General features: G+C 41.5%; 2 protein-coding genes across 8 annotated transcripts in view; one reads left to right on the top strand and one right to left on the bottom strand.

Annotated features, from left to right (window-relative positions):
* Window positions 1-3384: 3384 nt before the first annotated feature.
* OXSM (3-oxoacyl-ACP synthase, mitochondrial) lies at window positions 3385-15765 on the bottom strand. Of its 4 annotated transcripts, none has more exons than XM_060638515.3 (3): window positions 15608-15765; window positions 7007-8116; window positions 3385-3907 (listed from the first exon to the last, which is right to left on the bottom strand). In XM_060638515.3, exons 2-3 carry the CDS (start codon window positions 7984-7986, stop codon window positions 3505-3507), a joined length of 1383 nt encoding a protein of 460 aa, XP_060494498.3. In that variant the 5' UTR covers window positions 7987-8116; window positions 15608-15765; the 3' UTR covers window positions 3385-3504. The 4 variants fall into 4 exon arrangements, with proteins under 4 accessions (XP_060494498.3, XP_060494500.3, XP_060494497.3 ...); XM_060638517.3 differs by lacking the exon at window positions 15608-15765 and adding an exon at window positions 15114-15308; XM_060638514.3 differs by lacking the exon at window positions 15608-15765 and adding an exon at window positions 8706-8918.
* NGLY1 (N-glycanase 1) overlaps window positions 15407-23754 on the top strand; it is a 65453-nt gene continuing 57105 nt past the window's right edge. For 2 of the 4 annotated variants that reach the window (XM_060638512.3, XM_060638510.3), the window contains exon 1: window positions 15410-15628. In XM_060638512.3, the coding sequence (XP_060494495.1) occupies window positions 15498-15628 (131 nt within the window). In that variant the 5' untranslated portion in view covers window positions 15410-15497. Of the gene's footprint in view, window positions 15629-23754 lie in introns of all 4 variants that reach the window. The other 2 variants (XM_060638513.3, XM_060638511.3) reach the window with 2 other exon arrangements.

Below are 23754 nucleotides of genomic sequence, written 5' to 3'. Positions count from 1 at the left end.
GCGCCTGGGTGGCTCAGTCAGTTAAGTGGCCGACTTTGGCTCAGGTCATGATCTCGCGGTCCGTGAGTTCGAGCCCCGCGTCGGGCTCTGTGCTGACAGTTCAGAGGCTGGAGCCTGTTTCAGATTCTGTGTCTCCCTCTCTCTGACCCTCCCCTGTTCATGCTCTGTCTCTCTCTGTCTCAAAAATAAATAAACATTAAAAAAATTTTTTTTAAATAATAGTGAGATAAAGTAAAATGTTATAACAAGTTAAGTGGGGATTAGGGACAGGAAAAATGAAGGGTATCTATATTGACTAAAGAATTTTGAAAAGTCAGCAATAGATGGAATGGATTATTGATATACTCAATAACATTGAAAAAGCTCAACAACACTGAGTGAAAGAAGCCAGATACTAAAAGTATACTCTGTATGATTCCATATATATAAAATTCTAGAAAAGGCAGACCTTATCTATAGTAACAGAAAGCTCTTCAGTGATTGGAGCTGGGGGGGGGGGGGGCGGGGTGTGTGTGGCTGGGTGAGGAGTTGACTGCCAAGGGTAATGAGAGAATTTTTGTGGTCACGCAAATGTTCCATATTTCGATTGTGGCAGTTACATGAGTTGTGTGTACATCTTTGTCAAAGCTTATTTAACTGTACACTTAAACTAGGTGCATTTTATTATATATAAATGATGCCTTAGTTGATTTTAAAAAACAAAACACGATATTCAACTGTGGAATAATCTTGGAATAAGATTCCTCATCCAGGCCACCATCTTTTCTTACCTGGGTTTTGTAATACCCTTCTGACTGGATTTTCTTTTAGGAATCAAGCTCCCCTCCAATCTGTTCTTCACTCTAAAGCCCGAGTGATGTTTCCAAAAGAGTGATTAGGTTACTCCCAGTAACTCCCATTTTTCTTCACATGTATCAGTCAGGGCTCAGAGAAAGAGAACCACTAAAATAGATGTAGGTATGCAGACATAGATACTTGTTATAGAATTTTGACCTCACACAATTATGAGAACTGGATGTTCACCTGTTAATCTTCTGTTGCTGGAATCTGAAGTCCACAGGGCAGCCAGTTGGAAAGGGAAAATGGATGTAACCCTTCAATAACAAGCTAGAACTCACAACCACAAGAATGAACTGAAACCTCTCAGACCTTGCTGCCTGTGACCTTGGTGGTATGGGGCAAAGCCGGGGCCCTTCATTACCATGGAGTTAGACACACACCTGGCCGAGAAGTCAAGGAAGCTGAAGGAAGATCCGACAGAAGGGGAAGCAGTTGCAAGGCTCAGCCACCGCCTTCTCATCAAGGTGAGCCAGCAAAGCCACAACATGTATCTGCTATAAAAAGGAGGCTGCTTCACTTCCCCACTCCAAATCTCCCACAAGAAATGTCTTATGGCCAGCACTAACCAAAAACATACAGTAGAGAGAATTCTAGGAAATGTATGTAGTTCAGCTTGACCCCTTACAAAACCATCAGACCCTTACCTTGAATGACTTCCCATACTTTTATATCCTTAACAAAACTTGTAAGGTTCTTTGTGACCCGTCTTCCACCAGACTTTCTGGCTTTATCTCCTACTCCCCACACCCCCTATCTGAGGCCATTATGTATTTGTGTTCAGTACAAGTGTTCGAACATTTCTAACCTTTTCACACTATCCCTCCTGGCTGAAATACTGTTCTGCCTTCCCTATCTTCCCCTTAACCTAGCTGAGACCTATTCACCGTTATGGGCTCAGCTTCTTTTAGGAAACCTTCCCTGACACATCCCTTTATCATTGGTGGCCACTACAAAACCAGGTCCATAGTTAGAACCCAACAAATTTCAGTTGAATAAATTAATATGTGCCAATGACAAAACTGAGTATAGCTGAATGAACAGGGCTGCAGCCCTAGGCACATAGGGGATAAAGTGCTATAGCGAAGGTCTATGGGTAGGCAATATATTCAGTCTGTTAAAATGTGTGGAACACTATTCACTCCTGCAGAAATATACACATTCCATTTATCCCCTTATTCACTCTATCCCTTTGCTACATAAACCCCCATTGCAACAGATACTTCTTGTCTTAGTTTGAGTCCCCCACAAAGCAGAGCCTAACACAAGGTAGTTAGTTTGGGAGGTGATTCCTGGGAGTAGGATTAAAAATCAGGGAGGGAGGAGAGGGAAGGGGGAAAACCCAGTAAAGGGAGTTATTGAGCTGGTTAATGCCCTGAGCTGCCCCACTTCCCGAGGACCTTTATCTCCATGAATCACTAGGTGCCACCAGAAGTAGAAGAATAAGAAACACCAAACCAATTTTACCTCCTCCTCTGAGAACTCATGACTTGGGAGTTTAGGGAAATTTCACTAATTTTATCTCTGTATAGATAGTATGAAGAAAAGAGAGAGTGGGGGGACACCTGAGTGGCTTAGTTGGTTGGGCGACCGACTTCGGCTCAGAGCATGATCTCACAGTTCATGAGTTCGAGCCCTGCGTCGGGCTCTGTGCTGACAGCTCAGAGCCTGGAGCCTGCTTCGGGTTCTGTGTCTCCCCTCTCTCTTCCCCTTCCCTGCTCACGCTCTGTGTCTGTCTCTCAATAATAAATAAAGGTTAAAAAAAAACAAAGGTAGAAGGGGTAAACAGCTCATCGTTGGATGACTGCTTTATTCAAAGAGTGTTGCTCAGGGGCGCCTGGGTGGCTCAGTCGGTTAAGCGTCCGACTTCAGCTCAGGTCATGACCTCACAGTCTGTGAGTTCGAGCCCCACGTCGGGCTCCGCGCTGACAGCTCGGAGCCTGGAGCCTGCTTCCGATTCTGTGTCTCCCTCTCTCTCTGCCCCTCCCCTGCTCACACTCTGTCTCTCTCTCTCAAAAATAAATAAACATTAAAAAAAAAAATTAAAAAAAAAAAAAAGAATGTTGCTCAATGATGCAAACTCCCAGTTATATGCACATTCCTTCTCCTTATGTTGTATGGGAATGGTAAGCCTGGGGTGGTACAGTGCAACAACCTTGCCTAGCACAGAGCAGCTACTGACCAAATGTTTGTGGAAGGGACAAGAGCAGGTGAAATATCAAAGAGTTGTTTGACCAAGAGTATGAGGAAAATATAGATCAGTGTTTCTCATACGGGGACTATTTTGCCACCCAGAAAACACCTGGCAAGGTCTAGAGACATTGTTGGTTGTCACAACTAGAGAAGAGGGTGCTACTGGAATCTTGTGGGTCAAGACAAGGATGCTGCAAAGCATCCGATAATATATAGGACACCTCCCCTTCCCCCAACAAAGAATTATCCTGCCCAAGATATCAGTAGTGGCAGGGGTGAAAAATCCTGACACAGATAAAGGTTATCTGAGCATTAATATATATATCTATATAGATATATAGAGATAAATATTGATACATTTCTATAGACATTTTATTTCTTCACTTAAGATAGTTTATAACATTTTTAAAAATCAATGTTTAATTACAAATGATTTGCCCCTAAAAAAGAAAAAAAAAAAAAAAAAGATTTGCCCTACATGGCAGCAATACAAAGTGTTGCGTTAGTACCACCAAAACCAAAGGAATTGGTGAGTCCAATACGTCTTTTCTCAATTTTCCATTCTTGTGCCTTTAGTGGAACATAATTGAGATCAAATTCTGGTTCTGTACAATCCAGGTTTAAAGTAGGTGGTAGTTTTTGATAATAACAAGCCAGAGCAGTAAAAGCTGCCTCAACTGCCCCTGCAGCTCCCAACAGATGTCCCGTGGCTCCCTTAGTTGAAGAAACCGCAAGGGCACGGGTATGGTCTTTGAAAAGATGTTTGATAGCTTTGTTTTCAGCAGCATCTCCCAATGGTGTGGAAGTAGCATGTGCATTGACATAGGATATCTCTTCAGGTTGTACACTTGCATCTTTTACAGCTGCAGCCATACATCTAATAAAATAGGGAAAAAAATGATCAGAACTAAGTCTAATTTTAACACACGAGTCATTATATGGCCTATGAGAAAGAAATACACATATATACAGGATAAAAAGAATCTTTTGCGCTAATAACAAAACTCCAACTTGGATTACCATATGCATTAGCATGCCACCTGCCTAGTACCCTGGACTAATTCAACACCATGAGATAAATACACAAGGCTATGGGTTTTAAAACCTCTAATAAAATATATTTCCATTTATTTGGATTGATATCTTTCCCTGGGAGAAAAACCACATTCACTCAGCCTAGAATAGTTTTTCTTCTGGCAATCTTTCTCCCTTCCTTCCTTCCTTCCTTCCTTCCTTTCTTTTTAATTTTTTAATGTTTATTCTTTAAGAGGAACAGCAAGCAGGAGCAGGAGACGGGGAGAGAGAAGGGGACAGATGAACCAGAGCAGGCTCTGCGCTGACAGCACAGAGCCCGATGCGGGGCTCATACTCGCCAACTGGGAGATCATGACTGAGCCAAAGGCAGATGCCCAACCACCCAACTGACTGAGCCACCCTACGAATCTTTCATCAGTGGGATGTGTGTGTGTGTGTGTGTGTGTGTGTGTGTGTGTGTGTAGTGATTCCAAATAGGGAGAAAAATTTTATAACCATGTTTTAATTTTCTTCTCATATTTAAATGTAAAACTTGGCATATTTCCCAATAATCTAAAAACGTCTGTACCAATACTTTGGTGCTTCAAATAACCTTTCAAGGGGCACCTGGGTGGCTCAACCAGTTGAGCGTCCGACTCGATTTCAGCTTGGGTCATTATCTCACAGGCCTGCGTCAGGCTCTAGTTGGGATTCTCTCTCTCACTCTCTGCCCCTACCCCACTCACACTCTCTCTCTCTAAATAAATAAACATTTTTAACAAATAACCTTTCAAAATTCTATTTAGGCTATAAGAATTCTAAGTAAGTGAGCAAGTATAAAGCCAAGCCAAAATAGGGGCGCCTGGGTGGCTCAGTCGGTTAAGCGTCCGACTTCGGATCAGGTCACGATCTCGCGGTCCGTGAGTTTGAGCCCCGCGTCAGGCTCTGGCTGATGGCTCAGAGCCTGGAGCCTGTTTCCAATTCTGTGTCTCCCTCTCTTCTGCCCCTCCCCCGTTCATGCTCTGTCTCTCTCTGTCTCAAAAATAAATAAACGTTTGGGGCGCCTGGGTGGCGCAGTCGGTTAAGCGTCCGACTTCAGCCAGGTCACGATCTCGCGGTCCGTGAGTTCGAGCCCCGCGTCAGGCTCTGGGCTGATGGCTCGGAGCCTGGAGCCTGTTTCCGATTCTGTGTCTCCCTCTCTCTCTGCCCCTCCCCCGTTCATGCTCTGTCTCTCTCTGTCCCAAAAATAAATAAAAAACGTTGAAAAAAAAATTTAAAAAAAAAAATAATAAATAAATAAATAAACGTTAAAAAAAAATTTTTTTTTTAAATTAAAAAAAAAAGCCAAGCCAAAACAAACAAATACGAAAATAAAACTTTTCTCTCGAAGAACCTTTGAAAATCTCAGGAATGTCAACACCCTCTTTTTTAGATCCTGATCTCTGGGTTGCATATATTTCCTTAAGAGGCAGCTTAGAATGTAATTTGAACTTTCACCTAAATACAACTATTTCTGCATCTAGCTGGCTACTATGTTTGACATTTCTAGCACCAGCAACTACTTACTGAAACTCAAAAGGATAATTCAGTGGGTCAGTAAACTATGGCTCTAGCCAGATACCTGCTTTTACAAATACAGTTGACCCTTAAATAATATGGGTGGGTCCACTTGCGGATTTTTTACGTAACTATTCTGTAAATGTATTTTCTCTTCTTTATGATTTTCTTAATAACATTTTCTTGTCTCTAGCTTACCATGTGAGAATACAGTACATAATATGTATATAAAATATGTGCTCATTGACTGTTTATGTTACCAGTAAGGCTTTTTTGTCAACAGTAGGCTATTAAGTTTTGGAGGAGTCAAAAGTTATACATTAAATTTTTGACTGCATGGGGGTCAGTGACCCCTTGTTCAAGGGTAAACTCCGGTTTCACTAGATCACGCCCATTCATTTATGTATTGTCTATGGCTGCTTTCACAAGAGAAGACAGAATTGAGTAATTGTGACAGAGACCCTATGGTCCACAAAGCTGAAAATACTCTTTGTCCCTTTACAGAAAAGGTTTGCCAACCCCTGGTCAATTTGACTGGTTAAAACATAATATAATCGGGGCGCCTGAGTGGGTCAGTCGGTTAAGCGTCCAACTTCAGCTCAGGTCATGATCTCGCAGTTTGTGAGTTTGGGCCCCATATCAGGCTCTGTGCTGACAGCTCAGAGCCTGGAGCCTGCTTTGGATTCTGTGTCTCCCTTCCTCTCTCTCTCTCTCTGCCCCTTCCCTGCTCGTGCTCTGTCAAAAATAAACATAAAAAAAAAAAAAAATTATGATCTAAGCAGGCTAACCTATTAGCTAACACATTAACAGGGATTTTTTTTAACTTAATTATCTCTTATGCAATATCGACTTGTTTTTCAAAGTGTGGTCCTCAGACCAGCAGCATCAACATCAGCATCATGGGAGATTGTTAGAAATGCAGAATCTCAACCACCACCCCAGACCTAGAATCCGAATCTCCATTTTAATATCCCTGGATAGTTACAAGTTAGGAAGTCCTGATTTAGTAATAGTAGAACCCTGTTGAAATGGTGCAGAGACCAGACACAACTAGAAGAAAGGTTTGACTTTCTGAGTCTGATGAAGGGCCAAAGAGGAGGACTGTGGGAGGGAGCACTCTGACAGTTGCTAAGCACAATTGAAAGTATGAAAAGTTGGCAAAGACACACATGGCCTTTCTCAAAACTTTACTGGCCTTAACTAAAATCCAATTTTTATTAAGGATGGCTAAAAGCTTTCAAATATTTCAAACGTGTTGAAGCAAAGAATTCAAAACCTTTTTAAAACGGAAAAACACCAAAGATACTGTGTACCAGAGGCAGATACTACAATTTCCCCTAATTTGAGATTCCAATTAAGATGTCTTATGTGAAGAAATATTTTAAATAAAACAGCAAGTCTTTACCTTAAGGCGCCTTCTCCTTCGGGATCAGGTGCAGTTATGTGACCGGCATCACCTGAGAGGCCATAGCCCAAAACTTCTGCATAGATCCGGGCCCCTCGTTGAACAGCATGATCATGTTCCTCCAGTACCATCACAGCTGCACCTTCTCCCATTACAAAACCATCTCTCTTGGGGTGAAACGGCCGACAGGCCAGCTTAGGATCAGAGTTTGTGCTCAGAGCACGGGCTCTGGAAAACCCAGCAAGAGATAAAGGGCTAATGCAAGAATCTGCACCTCCAGCCACCATCACATCAGCATCACCATGGGCTATAAATCTAAAAGAGTCTCCCACGGCATGAGCTCCTGTGGTACAGGCTGTAGACACTGCATGATTGGGGCCCTTGAGTTTATATCGAATGCTGACCTGCCCTGCTGCCATATTGACCAGAATCTTCGGGACAAAGAATGGGCTGACTTTACTGTAACCTTTTGTCTGAAACATCAAAGCAGTTTCAGAAACAACTTCAAGAGGAACCATTCCCATGCCAATTGCAACGCCAGTAGCCACTCGATCGGCTTCTGATTGAGGACGCCAGTCAGAATCTTTCATGGCTAACTCTGCAGCCCCAATGGCCATAATGGTGGGAGAAGACATGGACTTGATATCTGACCTGGATACAAAATTTTGTTCGTTGAACTGACCGTCAGCACAACCTCTTGGCACTAAAGCAGCAACACTGCAAGGGATACTCTTATATTCTTCACCGACCAGTGAAACAATTCCACTCTCTCCCCGGATAAGACGATCCCATACCAGCTGCGTTCCAACACCAAGAGGAGTCACTAAACCAATGCCTGTAATGACAACCCGCCTACGAATTCTGGATGTTGGCACAGTTCCAAAAAACCTCCTTTTATTTCCTATTAATTGCTGGCATAATCTTGAATATAGATGAGGGCTTGTAATTTTTAAGAAATTTTGCAAGCAATTTGACAACATGGTTGAGATTCAGATGATCATAAACACATTCCTGTACATCACAACACGCCCAGAAGGTAACCACTGTTGTTTAAATAGCTTATAGGCCTAGGAAACAATAGCAGAAACGTTTTCAGGTGCTGGGTGTGAGCTGTTAATGAACACAGAGAAAATAACGTTAACATCATTTTAATTTATACTTATTAAACGAACCATTTGGAGTTCCCTTTTTTGATTGTAAGTACCCTCACATTCCAAGATGAAGAGGTGAAATGATGACTCAATTCACCAAAATAGAATTACACTAGGTAAATTACAAAGGCATTCCCAGCCCTTTAGGGGCTGCATAAAGGAGACTTTTTCAGGATTATCGAGGCCTTATTCTAAGTATTTCTAGCATCAGTGGCACAAAAAAAACCACTGCAAGGCCTATTCTCTGAGCTACGGGTAAGTGAACTTTACTGATCTTCAAAACGTGGAGATAATTAGGGTTTTTAATCAGGAGACGGGAAGTGAGGGGCGTGGCCAACTCCTCCCTCCCCGCCCCCTCCCTCCCTCCCTCTCCCCTCTCCCCCTCTCCCCCCACCCCCTGCCTCTCAAGCACCACCACACACACTAAGAAAGCATGGCTAGAGGAAGAAAAGTCAGGCGCAGATCATCAGACTCCCCTTTCCCGATCCAACCCCCACCCAATCTGGCTGTGGAGAGGCGGAAGGAGAACGCTAGCACGCCGCTGATACCTTCGCCAGGCGTCGCGCCGGCCGCGCAGCCGCCCTCTGCATTCGCACGTCCGCTCATGCGCGCGCCCACGCACGCGCTACGTGTGGGGGGTGGGGGCTGCCGGTTGCTCTTTCTCTGTCACCTTGACGGAGGTCAGACCGTGGGAGGTGGCGGCGCTCCGCTTGCTAGGGAGGAACCTCCCCTCCCTCGATTTCACTGACTGTCAGCTAGCCAAGAACGCGCACAGAACGCGATGAGGTAGCCCTTTTGCCCATCAAAAAAAGGACTTTTGTTTTGTCGGTAAAGATGATGTCCAGATATTTCCATTTTGTGGAAGGGACACCGCCATATTCTACTGAAATCTTTGTAAAGAATTAAGTAAACTACAGGAGCCTCAAAGTTGTTACTGTTCCTCCTAAGGTTGTTTATAATAGTAAAGTAGAACTAACCAAAATGCCCAACATCAGGAAATGGGTATTTTGCAGTACATCTGAAAGCTATGCAGCCATTTAAGATAATTTTGTAAGTTAATACTATATAGAAAGATGTTAAAAGTATGTTAGGAGATGACAGGTTACAAGATGGCATATATCCACTTAAATTTATGTGTGTGTATGTGTGTGTGTGTATATATATGTGTGTGTATATATATATATATATATATACACACACACAAAATAATTATATTTTATGTAATGAATCACCTGAGGGGCTCAGTCGGTTGAGGGTCTGACTTTGGCTCAGGTCGTGATCTCCTGATTTGTGAGTTCAAGCCCATCAGGTTTGCTACTGTCAGAACAGAGCCTGCTTCAGGTGGTCTGTCCCCCTCTCCCTGCTCTTGCCCTGCTTGCGCTCTCTAAAAAAGAAAACATTACCTGTTGGGATGAGCACTGGGTGTTGTATGGAAACCAATTTGACAATAAATTTCATATTATAAAGAAAGAAAGAAAAAAGAAAACATTTTGGGGTGCCTGGGTGGTTCAGTCGGTTGAGTGAACGACCTCAGCTCAGGTCTTGATCTCACAGTTGGTGAGTTCGAGCCCCGTGTCAGGTTCTGTGCTGACAGCTCAGAGCCTGGAGCCTGCTTCAGATTCTGTGTCTCCCTCCGTCTCTGCCCCATCCCCACTCATGCTCTGTCTCTGTCTTAAAAATAAATAAAACATTAAAAAAAAATTTTTTAAGAAAACATTTAAAAAATGTATATATGTGTTTTGTGTGTGTGTGTGTGTGTGTGTGTGTGTGTGTGTGTGTATGTATATATGCATCTGGGGCAGGGCTCAAAATGCCACATGGATGTCCCAACGAACAGAGACAAGAAGGGGCGCCTGGCAGTGAGTTGGTGGGGTATGTGATTCTTGATCTTGGGATGGGGAGTTTGAGCCCCGTGTTGGGGTTAAGTAGAGATTACTCAAAAAAATAAATACAAAATAAAAATATTTTTTAAAAAATTTAATGGAGACAAGAATAGAGATTGTAGACATTTATTTCTAAGTGTCTAAAAAATATAATAACTTCATTTACTCAGCTAGCTGTGAATCTATGAAAATAGAACATGAAATTATAAAAAGCAAGAAATCAAGATACTTATTTAGATGACCATCTGTTCACATGCTGTCCCAGGTGTGAGGTTTATGTCCTTTTTTCTTCTTTATTTTTTTGAGTTTATTTATTTATTTTGGGAGAGAGCATGCTCAAGCAGGGAAGGGGCAGAGAAAGGGAGACAGAATACCCAACTCAAAGCTCAGTCTCATGACTCTGAGATCACCACCTGAGCCAATATCAAGAGTCAGATATTGGGGCACCTGGGTGGATCAGTCCGTTAAGCGTCTGACTTTGGCTCAGGTCATGATCTCACAGTTCGTGGGTTCGAGCCCTGTGTCAGGCTCCGTGCTCACAGCTCAGAGCCTGGAGACTGCCTCCACTTCTGTGTCTCCCTCTTTCTCTGCCATTCCCCTGCTTGTGCTCTCTCTGTCTCTCAAAAATAAATAAACATTAAAAAAAAAAAAAAAAGCCAGATGCTTAACCAATTGAGCCACCCAGGCGCCTCCTTTTTTTCTTCTTTAGATAAAAGGTTGAACATACAATCTGCATTTGAACCTCCCAGCCATATTTGTTTCTTTCTGAACAGTGTCTCTCGAATGATTGTTTCTGAATGCTCTGCCTTCTTTCCCAGCTCTAGAGAAGAATTTTGGTCAAGTACTGGATTTAAATGAGCTTGGAAATGTACTTTGCCTAAAATAGTTTAGGAAAGCCCAATATGACCTTGAGTCATCCTTGATCCTAGGCCTATTCAGTTACTTCTCAGCATGACCTTCATTCATTAACTATAGAGTTAATTTCAGAGGGATTAAACAAACACATGTGGTTATAAAATAACTAAAACTTGGTTAGTAGAAATATGCAAACTTGCTGTCCCTTTTCATTGCTTTATGATATGTTTAAATTACAGTGGGAAAAGACCTACAATATATTCTTTGAAGCCAAACTCCTGTGAAACAGTTTTAATGTGCTGCTTGGTTTTTCTTTTGTAATATCACAAGATTATCTTGGATCTAGACAAATCAATTAAAATCCTGTAGAAAAGTAAAACCACCAAAAAGTCATTTCATTTTTATTTCTACCTCTGATCTCCTTTCCTTTGGTTTGGAAAGAGGTAGGAATTCTTATGATATTCCAATAGCTGTACTAGGGTCTAGTACCATATTCCTTGCTGGTGGTGCTGCTGCTGCCGATCTAACCACTGCTGTGAACTCCTTAGGACTTCTATGAAAGCAGGGCTCATGCTCATCTGATTCACTGCTTCACAGCCCCTGGCACAGTGCCTGGGATTCAGTAGCCATTTCATAAATATTTGGTGACTGACTGAATTATGAAATAAACGAATAAGCACATACCCTTCTATCGGTTAGTATACACGCACTATTTTGTGTTTTTTACCAAATGACTTCTTTTTCTTTTCACAGTAACTTTTGTCTCATCAGCTCGGGGGCTGTCTGTATGCAAGATATTATCATTAGTTTTGTCTTTCCTACTAGAATAAAAGTCTCTTATGTCCTCCATCTCAGATTGCTTTGTACACAACAGGTGCTCACTAAATAGTTGTTGGGTAATCCCTTAATGCAATCATACCATAATAAATCACTACACCAATTCCTGAAAGGCTTCAACCCCTCTCTGTGCTATAGTCTTTATTGAGGTCAATGTTTTCTTTTTTATGCCAAAACTGATCCTGGGGAAATTTAATGGGTTATTTCTTTGTTCTATTCTATTTAAGAATAGTGCCACCATGTGTCAACTTTAACAATGGTGTACTTAAAGCAGGAATACTGAAAAAAATTATTTGGAGAAAAAAAACAAAAGCCAAGTAAAAGAATAGAAAGTTCAATGCTGATTTCATACTGGAACACCCATTAGTTGTGTGAAGCAATGGTGAGCATAAAGAAATTAAGAGTAGCTTACTATCTTCAACTTTTCTAAAGGAACGGAAAAATCAAAATATTTTCAACTTGACTTAGTGGAAGAAGCAGACAGGGAAAAGAATGAGTCAACGTCCTTTATAATAAATTCTCTTTTTTTTTTAATAATAAATTCTCTTAACAGTTGCATAAATGGTGGTAACCAAGAGAGATTGTAGTTACTCAAGAACTTCAGCAGAAACATTGGTAAACAGTAATTTGGAAGGATTTAAATTTCAGGTGATCTAAGATAAACAATAACTTACTGAATTACCCTTGAAATGATTTCCATGATTTTCTAGACCCTGCATTATTATCACAGTATTAACTTTATGGCATTGGTTTTCACACTGTGTTTGCATGTTCCCCACAAAGATGCCTGATGGCCATTATCTCCGTCAAAGGGCAGGCTCAACTGATGGCATTCTATCCTTCCTGCCACCCACACTCTCCTGCTTCAATTCTAGAGCATCTCCACTTTGGTGTTTTATATATACTGGTTTCCCTCCCAAGAATTTATTTGAAAACAAAAAGTGTTCTATTTCTTTAAAAGTAAAATAAAGTACTACATAGTATGTAATAATCTTATGCTATTATAAGGATAAATAAATGTGAAAAAAAAAACACCTCAAATTAAGGTGACTATAGTTTGTGGTAGAGACAGCTAGTTATAACTCCAGGCCCCCCTCCCTGCACCTTTTATCCTTTAGAGTTGTGGGTACATGTCCAGCTAGGAACTAAATTTCCCAGCCTTCCCTCTTTTATCTCGATGGGGCTTCCTTTTCTCAATTATATGGTAGAGAAAATGCTATACCAGTAAAACCTTAGATGGTGAGTAACTTGTTCTGCGAGTGTTCCACAAGATGAGGAAACATCTCTAACAAATTTTTACTTTATAAACGAGCGATGTCTTACAAGTATGCAGTAGGAGTACTACGTAACACTGAAAGTCACATGATTACAACTGAGCCAATCGTTCTGTCTCTCTCTGTGGGACTGTGGGTGATCGTCTCCCACACTCAGTCTCAAACCATGATGACCACCGATCAACTGATGGATCTGTATCGCAAGCAACAGCAAGAGGTTATGGAGGCGATCTTATCTGCAGAGGAGGAGGAGGAGAAAAAGGCAGAGGAATCCCTTACTTCAGATGAGATTAGGGAGATGTGTAAAATGTAGGAAACTGCAAAATTCTGTAGGAAAGCACCACCCAAATAAGGCTGTAGCAGTGTGAGCGATGAATCTGTTTAATGACAATGCAATGTCACATTTCCGTGAAATCCTCATAAGGAGGCAAAAGCAAGTATCATTGGAAAGATTTCTTGTTAAAGTTGCATGAAAAGAAAAAGATTCTGTTGAGCCAATAGATAGCATGATTTCATTAGTGACAGTGAAAGTTGTCCTACACAATAACCCTCCCATCTCTTGTCTCCCTCACCATGAAGCCATGAGGGGTTTCAAAGGTAAGTGCAGATTAATTTATTTTTCTTTATATTTTCTATTGTCTTTATTATTTTATATTACATTACAGACTATTTTGGGGTTGTGGAACAAATCATCTGAATTTCCATTATTTCATATGGGGAAATTTGCTCTGATATACAAGTGCTTTGGATTCCAAGCATGTTTCTGGAAAAAATTATGCTTGCAAACCAAGGTTTTAGTATCCTTTGGGGCCCATGTGGTTAAGAAGCAGGTATGTCTGCTTTTTTGCCCAAACACCAACTGAATACAGAAGTTTGTGAGGCTCTATGGCAGGAATAGCAAACTACAGGCCCAATCCAGCAGGCTGTTTTTGTAAACAGAGTTTCATGGGAACACAGGCATGCCCTTTTATTTTAGAGTATTGTCTTTAGAACTACAAGTACAAAGACAGAAGTAAAGAGTTGAAACAGGGACCCTAAGAGACCCTAAAGCCACAGAGCCTTAAGCATTTATAGTCTGGCCCTTTACAAAAATGTTTGTTGACTGCTATTCTACAGGATGGAAGGAGCCTGAGAGTCCAAATTATTACACGGAGGAAAGCTGCCCATTGACTAAAGATACCTGCTTTACTAAACTGTTCTGTGAGCAAGAAAGAAACTTCTCTTGTGTTAAGTCACTGAAAATTTTAGTTACAGCAGCTAGGAACATACTATCAGTTAAACACTAGTTAAACACTAGTCCTGGAAGCTGGTCCCAAAACCTACATATTTATTTAAAACTTTCCCCATGTATCTGGCAGATGAATGGTAATTGAAGCAGACAGCATAACTCAAGGTCTTGCTCAGAAGTACTGAAAGAAAACTTCAAATGTAAAAAGCAAATAGAAGATAAAGCATCAAGAACATTTAAAGGAGCTACTTCTGCAAATAATTTACCTTAAAAACATAAGGTCAAGATAAATATTTGTTGAGGTTTGGAAATGTTTGTCTGCAAAGAAGGAAGCCGTTGGTAAAAGTACACTTTCAAGGCCATGATGAGGCCAAGAACGGATTAAATAAGTTAGGACTATCTTCTAAAAGGAATAAAGGAAATTAATCACATGATCTAACTTCAAAACAAACTCACAATACCTACCCACACTGTATGAGATGATTATTTTTTATTGTCCCCCCCCCATTTTATTCTATTCCTTTTTGTCGTTATTGTATATATGTTTTATACTGGTAAATATACACGGTAAATTGAGCCCACGACTCACTATGTTGAACCTGTGGTTTAAAAACTTCTTTAGAGCAACATCATACTATTTGAGCTGGTACTTATGAAAAAGGACTTTGAATCACTCATCTAATTCTACAAAGAATCTATATACCAGAAACCCAGCAGAGTTTATAGCCACCCATTAGGTTTGGAACATTTGTCGCTCCTTCCTTGAGGTCTTTCATTCACACGTATTTAGGAATGCCTGGCCGTCTACGAGGAGGAAGCAGTAAGATTGTTTTGTTTGGGGGTAAAAGGCATGGTTAGACGTACGTGGGGGTTACCCACCTTCGTGGCTCAATCGAAACCCACTCTGGGACGCCGAAGGACCTGGGATTTTGCGACCCATCGGCCAGCACAGGCCAACACCCGCTCCCTGGGCCCTCCTCGCCGAAGCGCCCGTGCCAGGACGACCAAGCACCCCGCCCCTAGTTTCTGACTGAACCCCCAGGGCCTGGCAACGACGCCCCCGTCCCTCCAGGTCCAAACCCTCGACCTTCCCAGAACGCCCCCACCCAGCCGGGTTGAGCCACCCCCCCGCCCCCCGCCCCCCACCTCCCGGCCCAGCGCCCCGCCCTTCCTGGCCAGCCGCAGAGGAGGCCGCGCGCTGTGGCGCCTGCTCAGTGCGGGACGCGGCGCGCGAGGGGCGGCGACGGCCGCGGGCGCTCAAGCATGGCGGCAGCCGCGTTGGGCAGCTCTTCGGGCTCTGCGTCCCCGGCTGTGGCCGAGCTGTGCCAGAACACGCCAGAGACCTTTCTGGAGGCCTCCAAGCTGTTGCTCACCTACGCAGACAACATCCTCAGGTGCGGGGCTGCGTGGTGGGACGGGGTGCCTGGGCGGGCGGTGAGGGGCACCTGCTTGGCGCAGGTTTGGGGGCGCCCCGCCAGGGCCCCGAAGGGCGGCGAGGCCAGGAAGGAGCGGGGCCTGAGCCTGGTTCCCACTCCGTGTCGGAGCCCGCTGGCCAAGGGCCTGGAGACTTGGCCAGGCCCCTCCGTCCAGAGAAGAGTAAGTTTCTTTTGCACTTGTGACTTGGCACCTGATGGCGGGGTGCTCCAGGGTGAACTGGAGGTGGTGGGGAAAGCGCAGGGCGGAGGGAGGTGAGAAGGCGTGCCGGAAACACTTGCCTCCCGATCGAGTTGTTTAACTGTCTTGGTGTCAGCGCAGATGACAGCGTCTCATTCCCGCTGCGTGGGTCTTACCGTAGTGCCTTAAATTGCCACAGGCTTATGAGAAGTTAGTCTCCGACAAAATCCCCCTCCCCCCAACATTTTGTGAATATTTTAATATTATAGCATAATGCTAACTGAAGTGGTGGGGTTTTTACATTTCTTTATGGTCTTTTCCTGTCCAGTTTTGTCGACTGACATATTAACCGTGTTACTTTAAAGTTACAGTTTTTATATTAATACCTGTAGTGTAGTTTTCAACATGACCTTTCAAATAAGAATGAGTGAAGATTACCGTGGCTGAGAGTAATTTGTTTCATTCTCCTGTGAGCAAAAGTACACTTGTAGATAGATCCTAAAGGGACCTTTACAGATTTGGGGAATTGGGAGGCAAGTTTGAGTCCTCATTTTGAATCCTTTTCATTATCAGTTCTTAGATCAATTCGTGTAGTGTCTTGAGAATGTGATGTGTGGGGGAGGGAAATAGAAGCGAGGTTAAAGGAGTTCTAGGTGGCAGATACTTGAGTGGTGATACCTCATTTCTCAGGTCACCACGATTACTGTCTAGGCTCTCTCTCCCACCCCACCCCCTGGTGCACATGTTCTGCTGAGTGGCGGGTATATTGGTGTGAAGGCTGAAAGGAAATGCTTCTTAGTTTCATGGTTATAGATTTGATAAGACCCAATTTTAGAGACCTTAGTTACAAGTGTAGTGTTTCAACCCGTGGCAGTTCATTGTTCATGGCAATATATTGTGTATATAGGTAACATTAAGGATTTTAAAAGTAAATTGAAGGAAAAATGAGCCTTTATTATTTGCCAAATGCTATAAGGGATACAGCATGGGCAATGTACACAGCTACACAATTGTGACCTATGTGGGGGACTGCCTTTCTCCTCTGTGACACCTTCTGCAGCTCACCTCTACTCTGTGAGGTCTAACAGCTCTTCAAAGCACAAAGATGCCAGTGGACTGTGCATGAATGAACTCATAAACCGAGTCCTCCGGATTTTAGCAGCTGGGACCTCCAACCTGGAAAGCCATCAAACTATTTAAACCCCATTATTCAGAAAAGGGAAGTGGCCTTGTAATAGGATTCACTTCTGCTTTTAATCTAGTGAAACCCAGAATGCTAAGATCAAGATGTTTTGAGGAAGGAAAACCTCTGCATGCAAATAATAACTTGGTATAATCACCATTGTGAATATTTATCAGACTCGTAGAGGCAGCTTGGCATGCTGCCAGTTCATATTACAGTTTTTACTATGGCTTATGTTTCTGATCTTGAAAAGCTTTATCTAAAAAGAGAATTAGAGGGGCGCCTGGGTGGCCCAGTTGGTTGAGCGTCTGACTTCAGCTCAGGTCGTGATCTCACGATTTGTGAGTCCGAGCCCCGCGTCGGGCTTTGTGCTGACAGCTCAGAACCTGGAGCCTACTCGGATTCTGTGTCTCATTCTCTCTCTGCCCCTCCCATAATTGTGCCCTGTCTGTCTCTGACTCTCAAAAGTAAATAAATCTAAAAAAAAAAAATTTTTTTAAGGGAATTAGAGGTTTGGAACTGATAATTGGAGATGGCATGAAAAACTACCGTTGTTAGTTTAAGTACAGGCATACCTTGTTTTATTGAGCTTCATTTTATTGTGCTTTGCAAATATTGTGTTTTTTACAAATTCAATTCAATTTTACAAATTTTTACAAAATTCAAATTTTATGGTGTTGAACAAACCTGTCAGGGCCATTTTTCGAACAGCATTTGCTCACTTTGTACCTCTGTGTCACATTTTGGTAATTGTAGTATTTCAGACTTTTTCATTATTTGTTATGGTGATCTGTGATCAATGAGTTCTTTAATTTTTTTTAATTTATTTATTTTGAGACAGAGATCAAACAAGGGAGGGGCAGAGAGAGAGAGAGAATGAGAATCCCTACCAGGCTCCACATTATCAGAGCGGAGCCCAACACGGGGCTCATCCTCATGAACTATGAGATCATGAGACCTGGGCCGAAACAGAGAGTTGGATGCTTAAGGAACAGAGTCACCCAGGAGCCCCTGAGCTCTTTTATATAATTGAAATATAGTTGACACAATGTCATGGTAATTTCAGTATTACAACATAGTGATTCCCCGAGTCTGTACATTATGCTATGCTCACAAGTGTAGCTACCATCTATCGTCATACAAAACTATTGTAAAGCTATATTAATATAGCCATGAACTATAGTTCCTGTTATGTTCCTTTTATCCCTGTGACTTTTTTACTTTTTTTTTTTTTTTGTGGTGAGCTCTTTGCTCAGTGTGGGGCTTGAACTCACGAGCCCGAGATCAAGATTCATGTGCTCTATTGACTGAGCCAGCCAGATGTCCCCTGCTGCCATGACTTATTTATTCCATAACCGGATGCCTCTATCTCCCACTCCCCTTCACCTATTTTGCCCATCCCCCTCTCTGTGTTTGTTTCTGTTTTTTGTTTATTTGTTTTGCTTTTTTTAGATCCAAGTTGTCACAGATGGCAAGATCTCATTCTTTTTTATGTCTGAGTAATATTCCCATTGTGTGTGTGTGTGTGTGTGTGTGTGTGTGTGTGTGTGTGTATACACACCATATCTTCTTTATCCTGTGATCAGTTATCTTTGTTTTGTTTTTTTTTTAATTTTTTTTAACATTTATTTATTTTTGAGACAGAGAGAGACAGAGCATGAACGGGGGAGGGTCAGAGAGAGGGAGACACAGAATCCGAAACAGGCTCCAGGCTCTGAGCCGTCAGCACAGAGCCCAACGCGGGGCTCGAACTCACGGACCGTGAGATCATGACCTGAGCCGAAGTCGGACGCTTAATCGACTGAGCCACCCAGGCGCCCCTGTGATCAGTTATCTTTGATGTTACTATTGTAATTTTTGGGGGTGCACCAACTGCACCTACATAAGATGGGAAACAATCTATAAATGTGTGTGTTCTGACTGCTCCACCCATTGAGCCTCTGTCCCCTCTCCTTTCCTAGGTTTCCCTGTTTCCTGAGACACAATAATAATTGAAATTAGGCCAGTTAATAACCCTGTAATGGCCTAAGTGTTCAAGTGAAAGGCAGGGGTACACATCTCTCACTTTAAATCAAAAGCTACAAGTGATTCAGCTTAGTGAAGAGGCTGTGTCAAATTCCAAGATAAGCCAAAAGCTAGGCCTATTGTACCAAAAAGCCAAGTTGCAAATGTAAAGGAAGTGTTCTTGAAGGAGATTAAAAGTGCCATTCGAGTAAACACACAAATGATGAGAAAGAAAAACAGCCTTTTTGCTGCTAATAGAGAAACTTTTAGTGGTCTAGAAAGAAGATCAAGCCAACCACAACATTCCCTTAAAAACCAAAGCCTAATCCAGAGCAAGGTCTTAAATCTTCAGTTCTGTGAAGACTGAGAGAGGTGATGAAGTTGAAGAAGAAAAGTTTTAAGCTAGCAGAGGTTGGTTCATGAGGTTAAAGGAAAGAAGCTGTTTCCATAACACAAAAGTGCAAGGTGAAGCAGCAAATGATGATGAGAAGTTGCAGAAAGTTACCCAGAACTAGCTAATATAATTCATGAAGATGGCTACACTAAACAACAGATTTTTCAACATAGACAAAGCAGCTTTCTATTGGAAGAAGATGCCATCTAGGACTTCATAGCCAGGGAGGAGAAGTCAATTTCTGGCTTCAAAGGACAAGTTGACTCTCTCTTGTTAGAGGCTAACACAGCTGGTGATTTAAAAATTTTTTTTAACGTTTATTTATTTTTGAGACAGAGCATGAACGGGGGAGGGTCAGAGAGAGAGGGAGACACAGAATCTGAAACAGGCTCCAGGCTCTGAGCAGTCAGCACAGAGCCCAACGCGGGGCTCGAACCCACAAGCTGTGAGATCATGACCTGAGCCGAAGCCGGACGCTCAACCGACTGAGCCACCCAGGCGCCCCCAGCTGGTGATTTTAAATTGAAGCCAATGCTTATTAACCATTCTGAAAATTCTAAATGGAAAAACAAAGCCTGGATGAGAGCATGTCTCTTTACTATGTGATTTATTGAATATTTTAAGGCCACTGTTGAGACGTCAGAAAAAAAGATTCCTTTCAAAATATTATTGCTCATTGACAATGCACCTGGTCACCCAAGAGCTCTGATAGAAATGTACAATGACATAATGTTTTCGTGCCTGCTAACACATCTCTTCTGCAGCCCCATGGATCAAGGAGTCATTTTGACTTTCAAATCTTTTTATTTTAACAGCTACATCTTGTAAAGCCATAGCTGCCGTAGATAATGATTTCTCTGATGGATCTGGGCAAAATTGAAAACCTGAAAAGGATTCACCATTCAAGATGCCATTAACATTTGTGACTTCATTGTAGGCAGTCAGAAGGTCAACATTAATAGGAGTTTGGCAGAAGTTGATTTCAACCCTCATGGATAACTTTGATGGATTCCCAACTTCAGTGGAGGAAATAGCAAAAGAACTAGAATTAGAAGTGGAGCCTGAAGATATAGCTGCAATCTCATGATAAAACTTTCACGGATGAATGGGGTGCCTGGTGGCTCAGATGGTTAAGCATCTGACTCTTGATTTCAGTTCAGGTCATGATCTCGGGGTTCGTGAGATGGAGCCCTGCATCAGGCTCTGCACAGATAGCGCAGAACCTGCTTGGGATTCTCTCCTTCTCTCTGCCCCTCCCCGGCTCTTTCTCTCTCTTTCTCTCAAAATAAATAAATACATTTTAAAAAGGAAACTTTCATGGATGAGGAGTTGCTTTTTATGGATGAGCAAAGGAAATGGTTTCTTGAGATGGAGCCTCCTAGTGCAGATGCTGTGAAGATTGTTGCAATAACAACAAAGAGTTTAGAATATAACAAACTTTGCTGATAAAACAGTGTTGGGGTTTGAGGGGATTGACTCCAGTTTTGAAAGATGTTTCATCAAACAGCATCACATGGTACAGAGAAATTATTCATGAAAGGAAGAGTCAATTGTGATGTGATGTGGTAAACTTTATTGTCTTGTTTTAAGAAATTGCTGCAGCCCCACCAATACTTAGCATCCATCAACATCGAGGCAAACCCTCCACCAGCAAAAAGATTACAACTTACTGAAAGTTCATATGATAGCATTTTTTAGCAATAAAGTATTGTTTAATTAAGGTATGTACAATTTTTTAAAACATAATGCTATTACACTTTTAATGGAGTACATTATAGTATAAGCATAACTTTTATATGCAGTGGGAAATTTTAAAAATTCATTTGATTTGGTTTACTGCAATTTTCACTTTACTGCATTGGTCTAGATCCAAACCTGTAATGTCTCTGAGGTATGCTTGTAATAGTAGTAATCCCTGCTCTCATTTTCTTTGAACTAAAACTCCTTTATGCTTCAGGAAGTTAAAAAACATTCTTTCTTCCACTTCTAAGTCCCTGATCTCTTTCTTCTTCAGAGATTTCTAATGTAGGTTACTCTAACTACATTATGTTATAGATCTGCTAATCTCACTTATTTGAGAGTAGAGAAAACCAAAGTTTTCTGTTCCTTTTGCTGTTTGGAGAAATCCATTAGTGTTAAACATAAGGGACTGTGTCAGGGATGTTGTCTTAATATATCTTATTCCTCCCTCAGTGTTTGATGTAGTATTTTATGAAATGAGTGCTGAAATGAGACTTTCATTAATAGCTGGGTTTTTTTGTGGTTTTTTGTTTGATTTTTTATAAACAGCAGCACTTGTCATTTCACTCGAGTGAAGATTATGGTTTTGGTTACATTTCAAATTTCTGCTTCAGGTGATGTTAACCTATTCCCCAACTAAGAGTCATAGTTAATGAAACTACAGAACAAAATATAAGCTAATCTGCACGCACAATATGCCATGGGTTTGAACCTTTTACTTTTTTTTTCAGTTCACTGACTCCTAGATAAAGATGAGCTGTACTCAATAATATCTGTTTTTCAAACTCTAAAATAGTTTGACTAGCATTCCACATGTGTGGAATTATTCCTTGGATAATTTGCTCCATTTATTCCTTAAAAAATATGTTTGATGTTCTACTGATTTCCTTTGCAAACTGCACACGGTTATTGTTTACAAATTAAACTGCCTATGATTGGGGAGGGCCAAGAATGGAAAGTGGTTTCTTCTTTCCAAGAAAATAAATAAATATGTTTAGGAGAAAGGCACAAGTATGGGAAACAGCCACAGTGTAAAATCCAGAGAACAATTGCAAGACAGTGTTCAAGGAGTTACATGTTCGTGTCTGGAGATAGCAGGGGGGCCTAGCGTGGAAGAGTTTTGAGAACAGAGGTTTGGTAAGATGGGACAGGTTGATGGAATGGCAGAGAACATATATTTGACATAGGAGACAGGAGAAAGTGATTATACGTTCTAGGGTCAAAGAGAAACATAACGAAGGAGTTTAATGTAGAATAATCATGTAAGAAGACACAAGGCATGGATTTCATTTGTGAGCCTATTACAGTAATCATAAACATAAATGCGGAGAGAAGAGAACTGTTGGAGGCAGGGATTGGTAGTTCTTGATGACTGAAGGCAAGGAGTAGAACTGGAAATGGGAAGAGACAAAATAACCCAAATAACTTCAGATTTCTAATCTAGGTTACTACTGACAACTGGAGAAATCGAAAGAGGGTTAATTGAGGAGTGGTGAATTTGTTGGTGTATTGTATGGTGAAGAGTATGTAAGCTTTGTAATCAAACCAGTGGTTTTAAACCCCAGTCAACCATTTCCTAAGAGTGTGGCTATAGTCAATTTATGTAAAGTCTCTGGACTTAAGTTTCTTCATTTTTTTTCAGTTTCCTCATTTTTAAGAGGAAAGAAAAAATGCCTGCATTATAAGATTCTTGCAAAAGAGAAATAAAGGCACATATGTTATCTATTGTTACCATTATTCAACTTTTCACTCTGAACAAGCTAGGTTATGTGTATGTTTCCCTTATTGTCAGCTACATAGAATGGTAGACAGCCAGAGGTGGTTCCCAGCTGGTTCTAAAGGCAGTTAGATGTTTTTGAAAAATACACACATATGGGGCGCCTGTGGCTCAGTGGGTTAAGCATTCGACTCACAGTTTGTGAGTTCGAGCCCCGCATCGGGCTTTGTGCTGACAGCTTGGAGCCTGGAGCCTGCTTCAAATTCTGTATCTCCCGCCCCCCCCTCTCTGCTCTTCCCCACTTGTGCACATGCATGCTCTCTCTCTCAAAAATAAACATTAAAAAATTGTTTTTAAAAAAAAAAATTTACATGTATCTCAGAATTATTTTGATTTAGAAAAGGACTATTTTGTAAAGAACTATTTTGAAAAAGACTATTTACAAAAGAAATATTTTTTAAATGGCCTACAAACCAATTTTTGTGATTAGTAATAAAAATACAAGATTATAGGATCTCTCATGTACTAAGTTTCCATTTCTGTAAACACTTTCTGGGATTATGCATTCTAAAGAGAAAGAGGGCTAGTAAATGGTCAGCTATGTTTATTCTCAGCGTTTCTGAAATTCTGAAATAGAAACATTTAAGTTGTTTTTTTTTTTCCTGAGTCTGTGACCTCAGTGGGAAGCTTACTGTTTAACATGCCTTAAGATCCTAAATATATGGTAGATAATGACTTTCAAGGTGAAAAGCATGACTTTTTTCTACCATTCAATTGTAAAAGTAAAGACTAATAATTAACATTCTACAGATTAAACAATTTTGTAGATACCTGGGGGTAAGACAACTAGGAAGATACTAAAATGTGT

The sequence above is a fragment of the Panthera onca genome, chromosome C2 (genome assembly GCF_046562875.1).
Source record: "Panthera onca isolate mPanOnc1 chromosome C2, mPanOnc1 haplotype 2, whole genome shotgun sequence".
Classification (NCBI taxonomy): domain Eukaryota; kingdom Metazoa; phylum Chordata; class Mammalia; order Carnivora; family Felidae; genus Panthera; species Panthera onca.
This window is presented reverse-complemented; position numbering and strand designations above follow the sequence as displayed.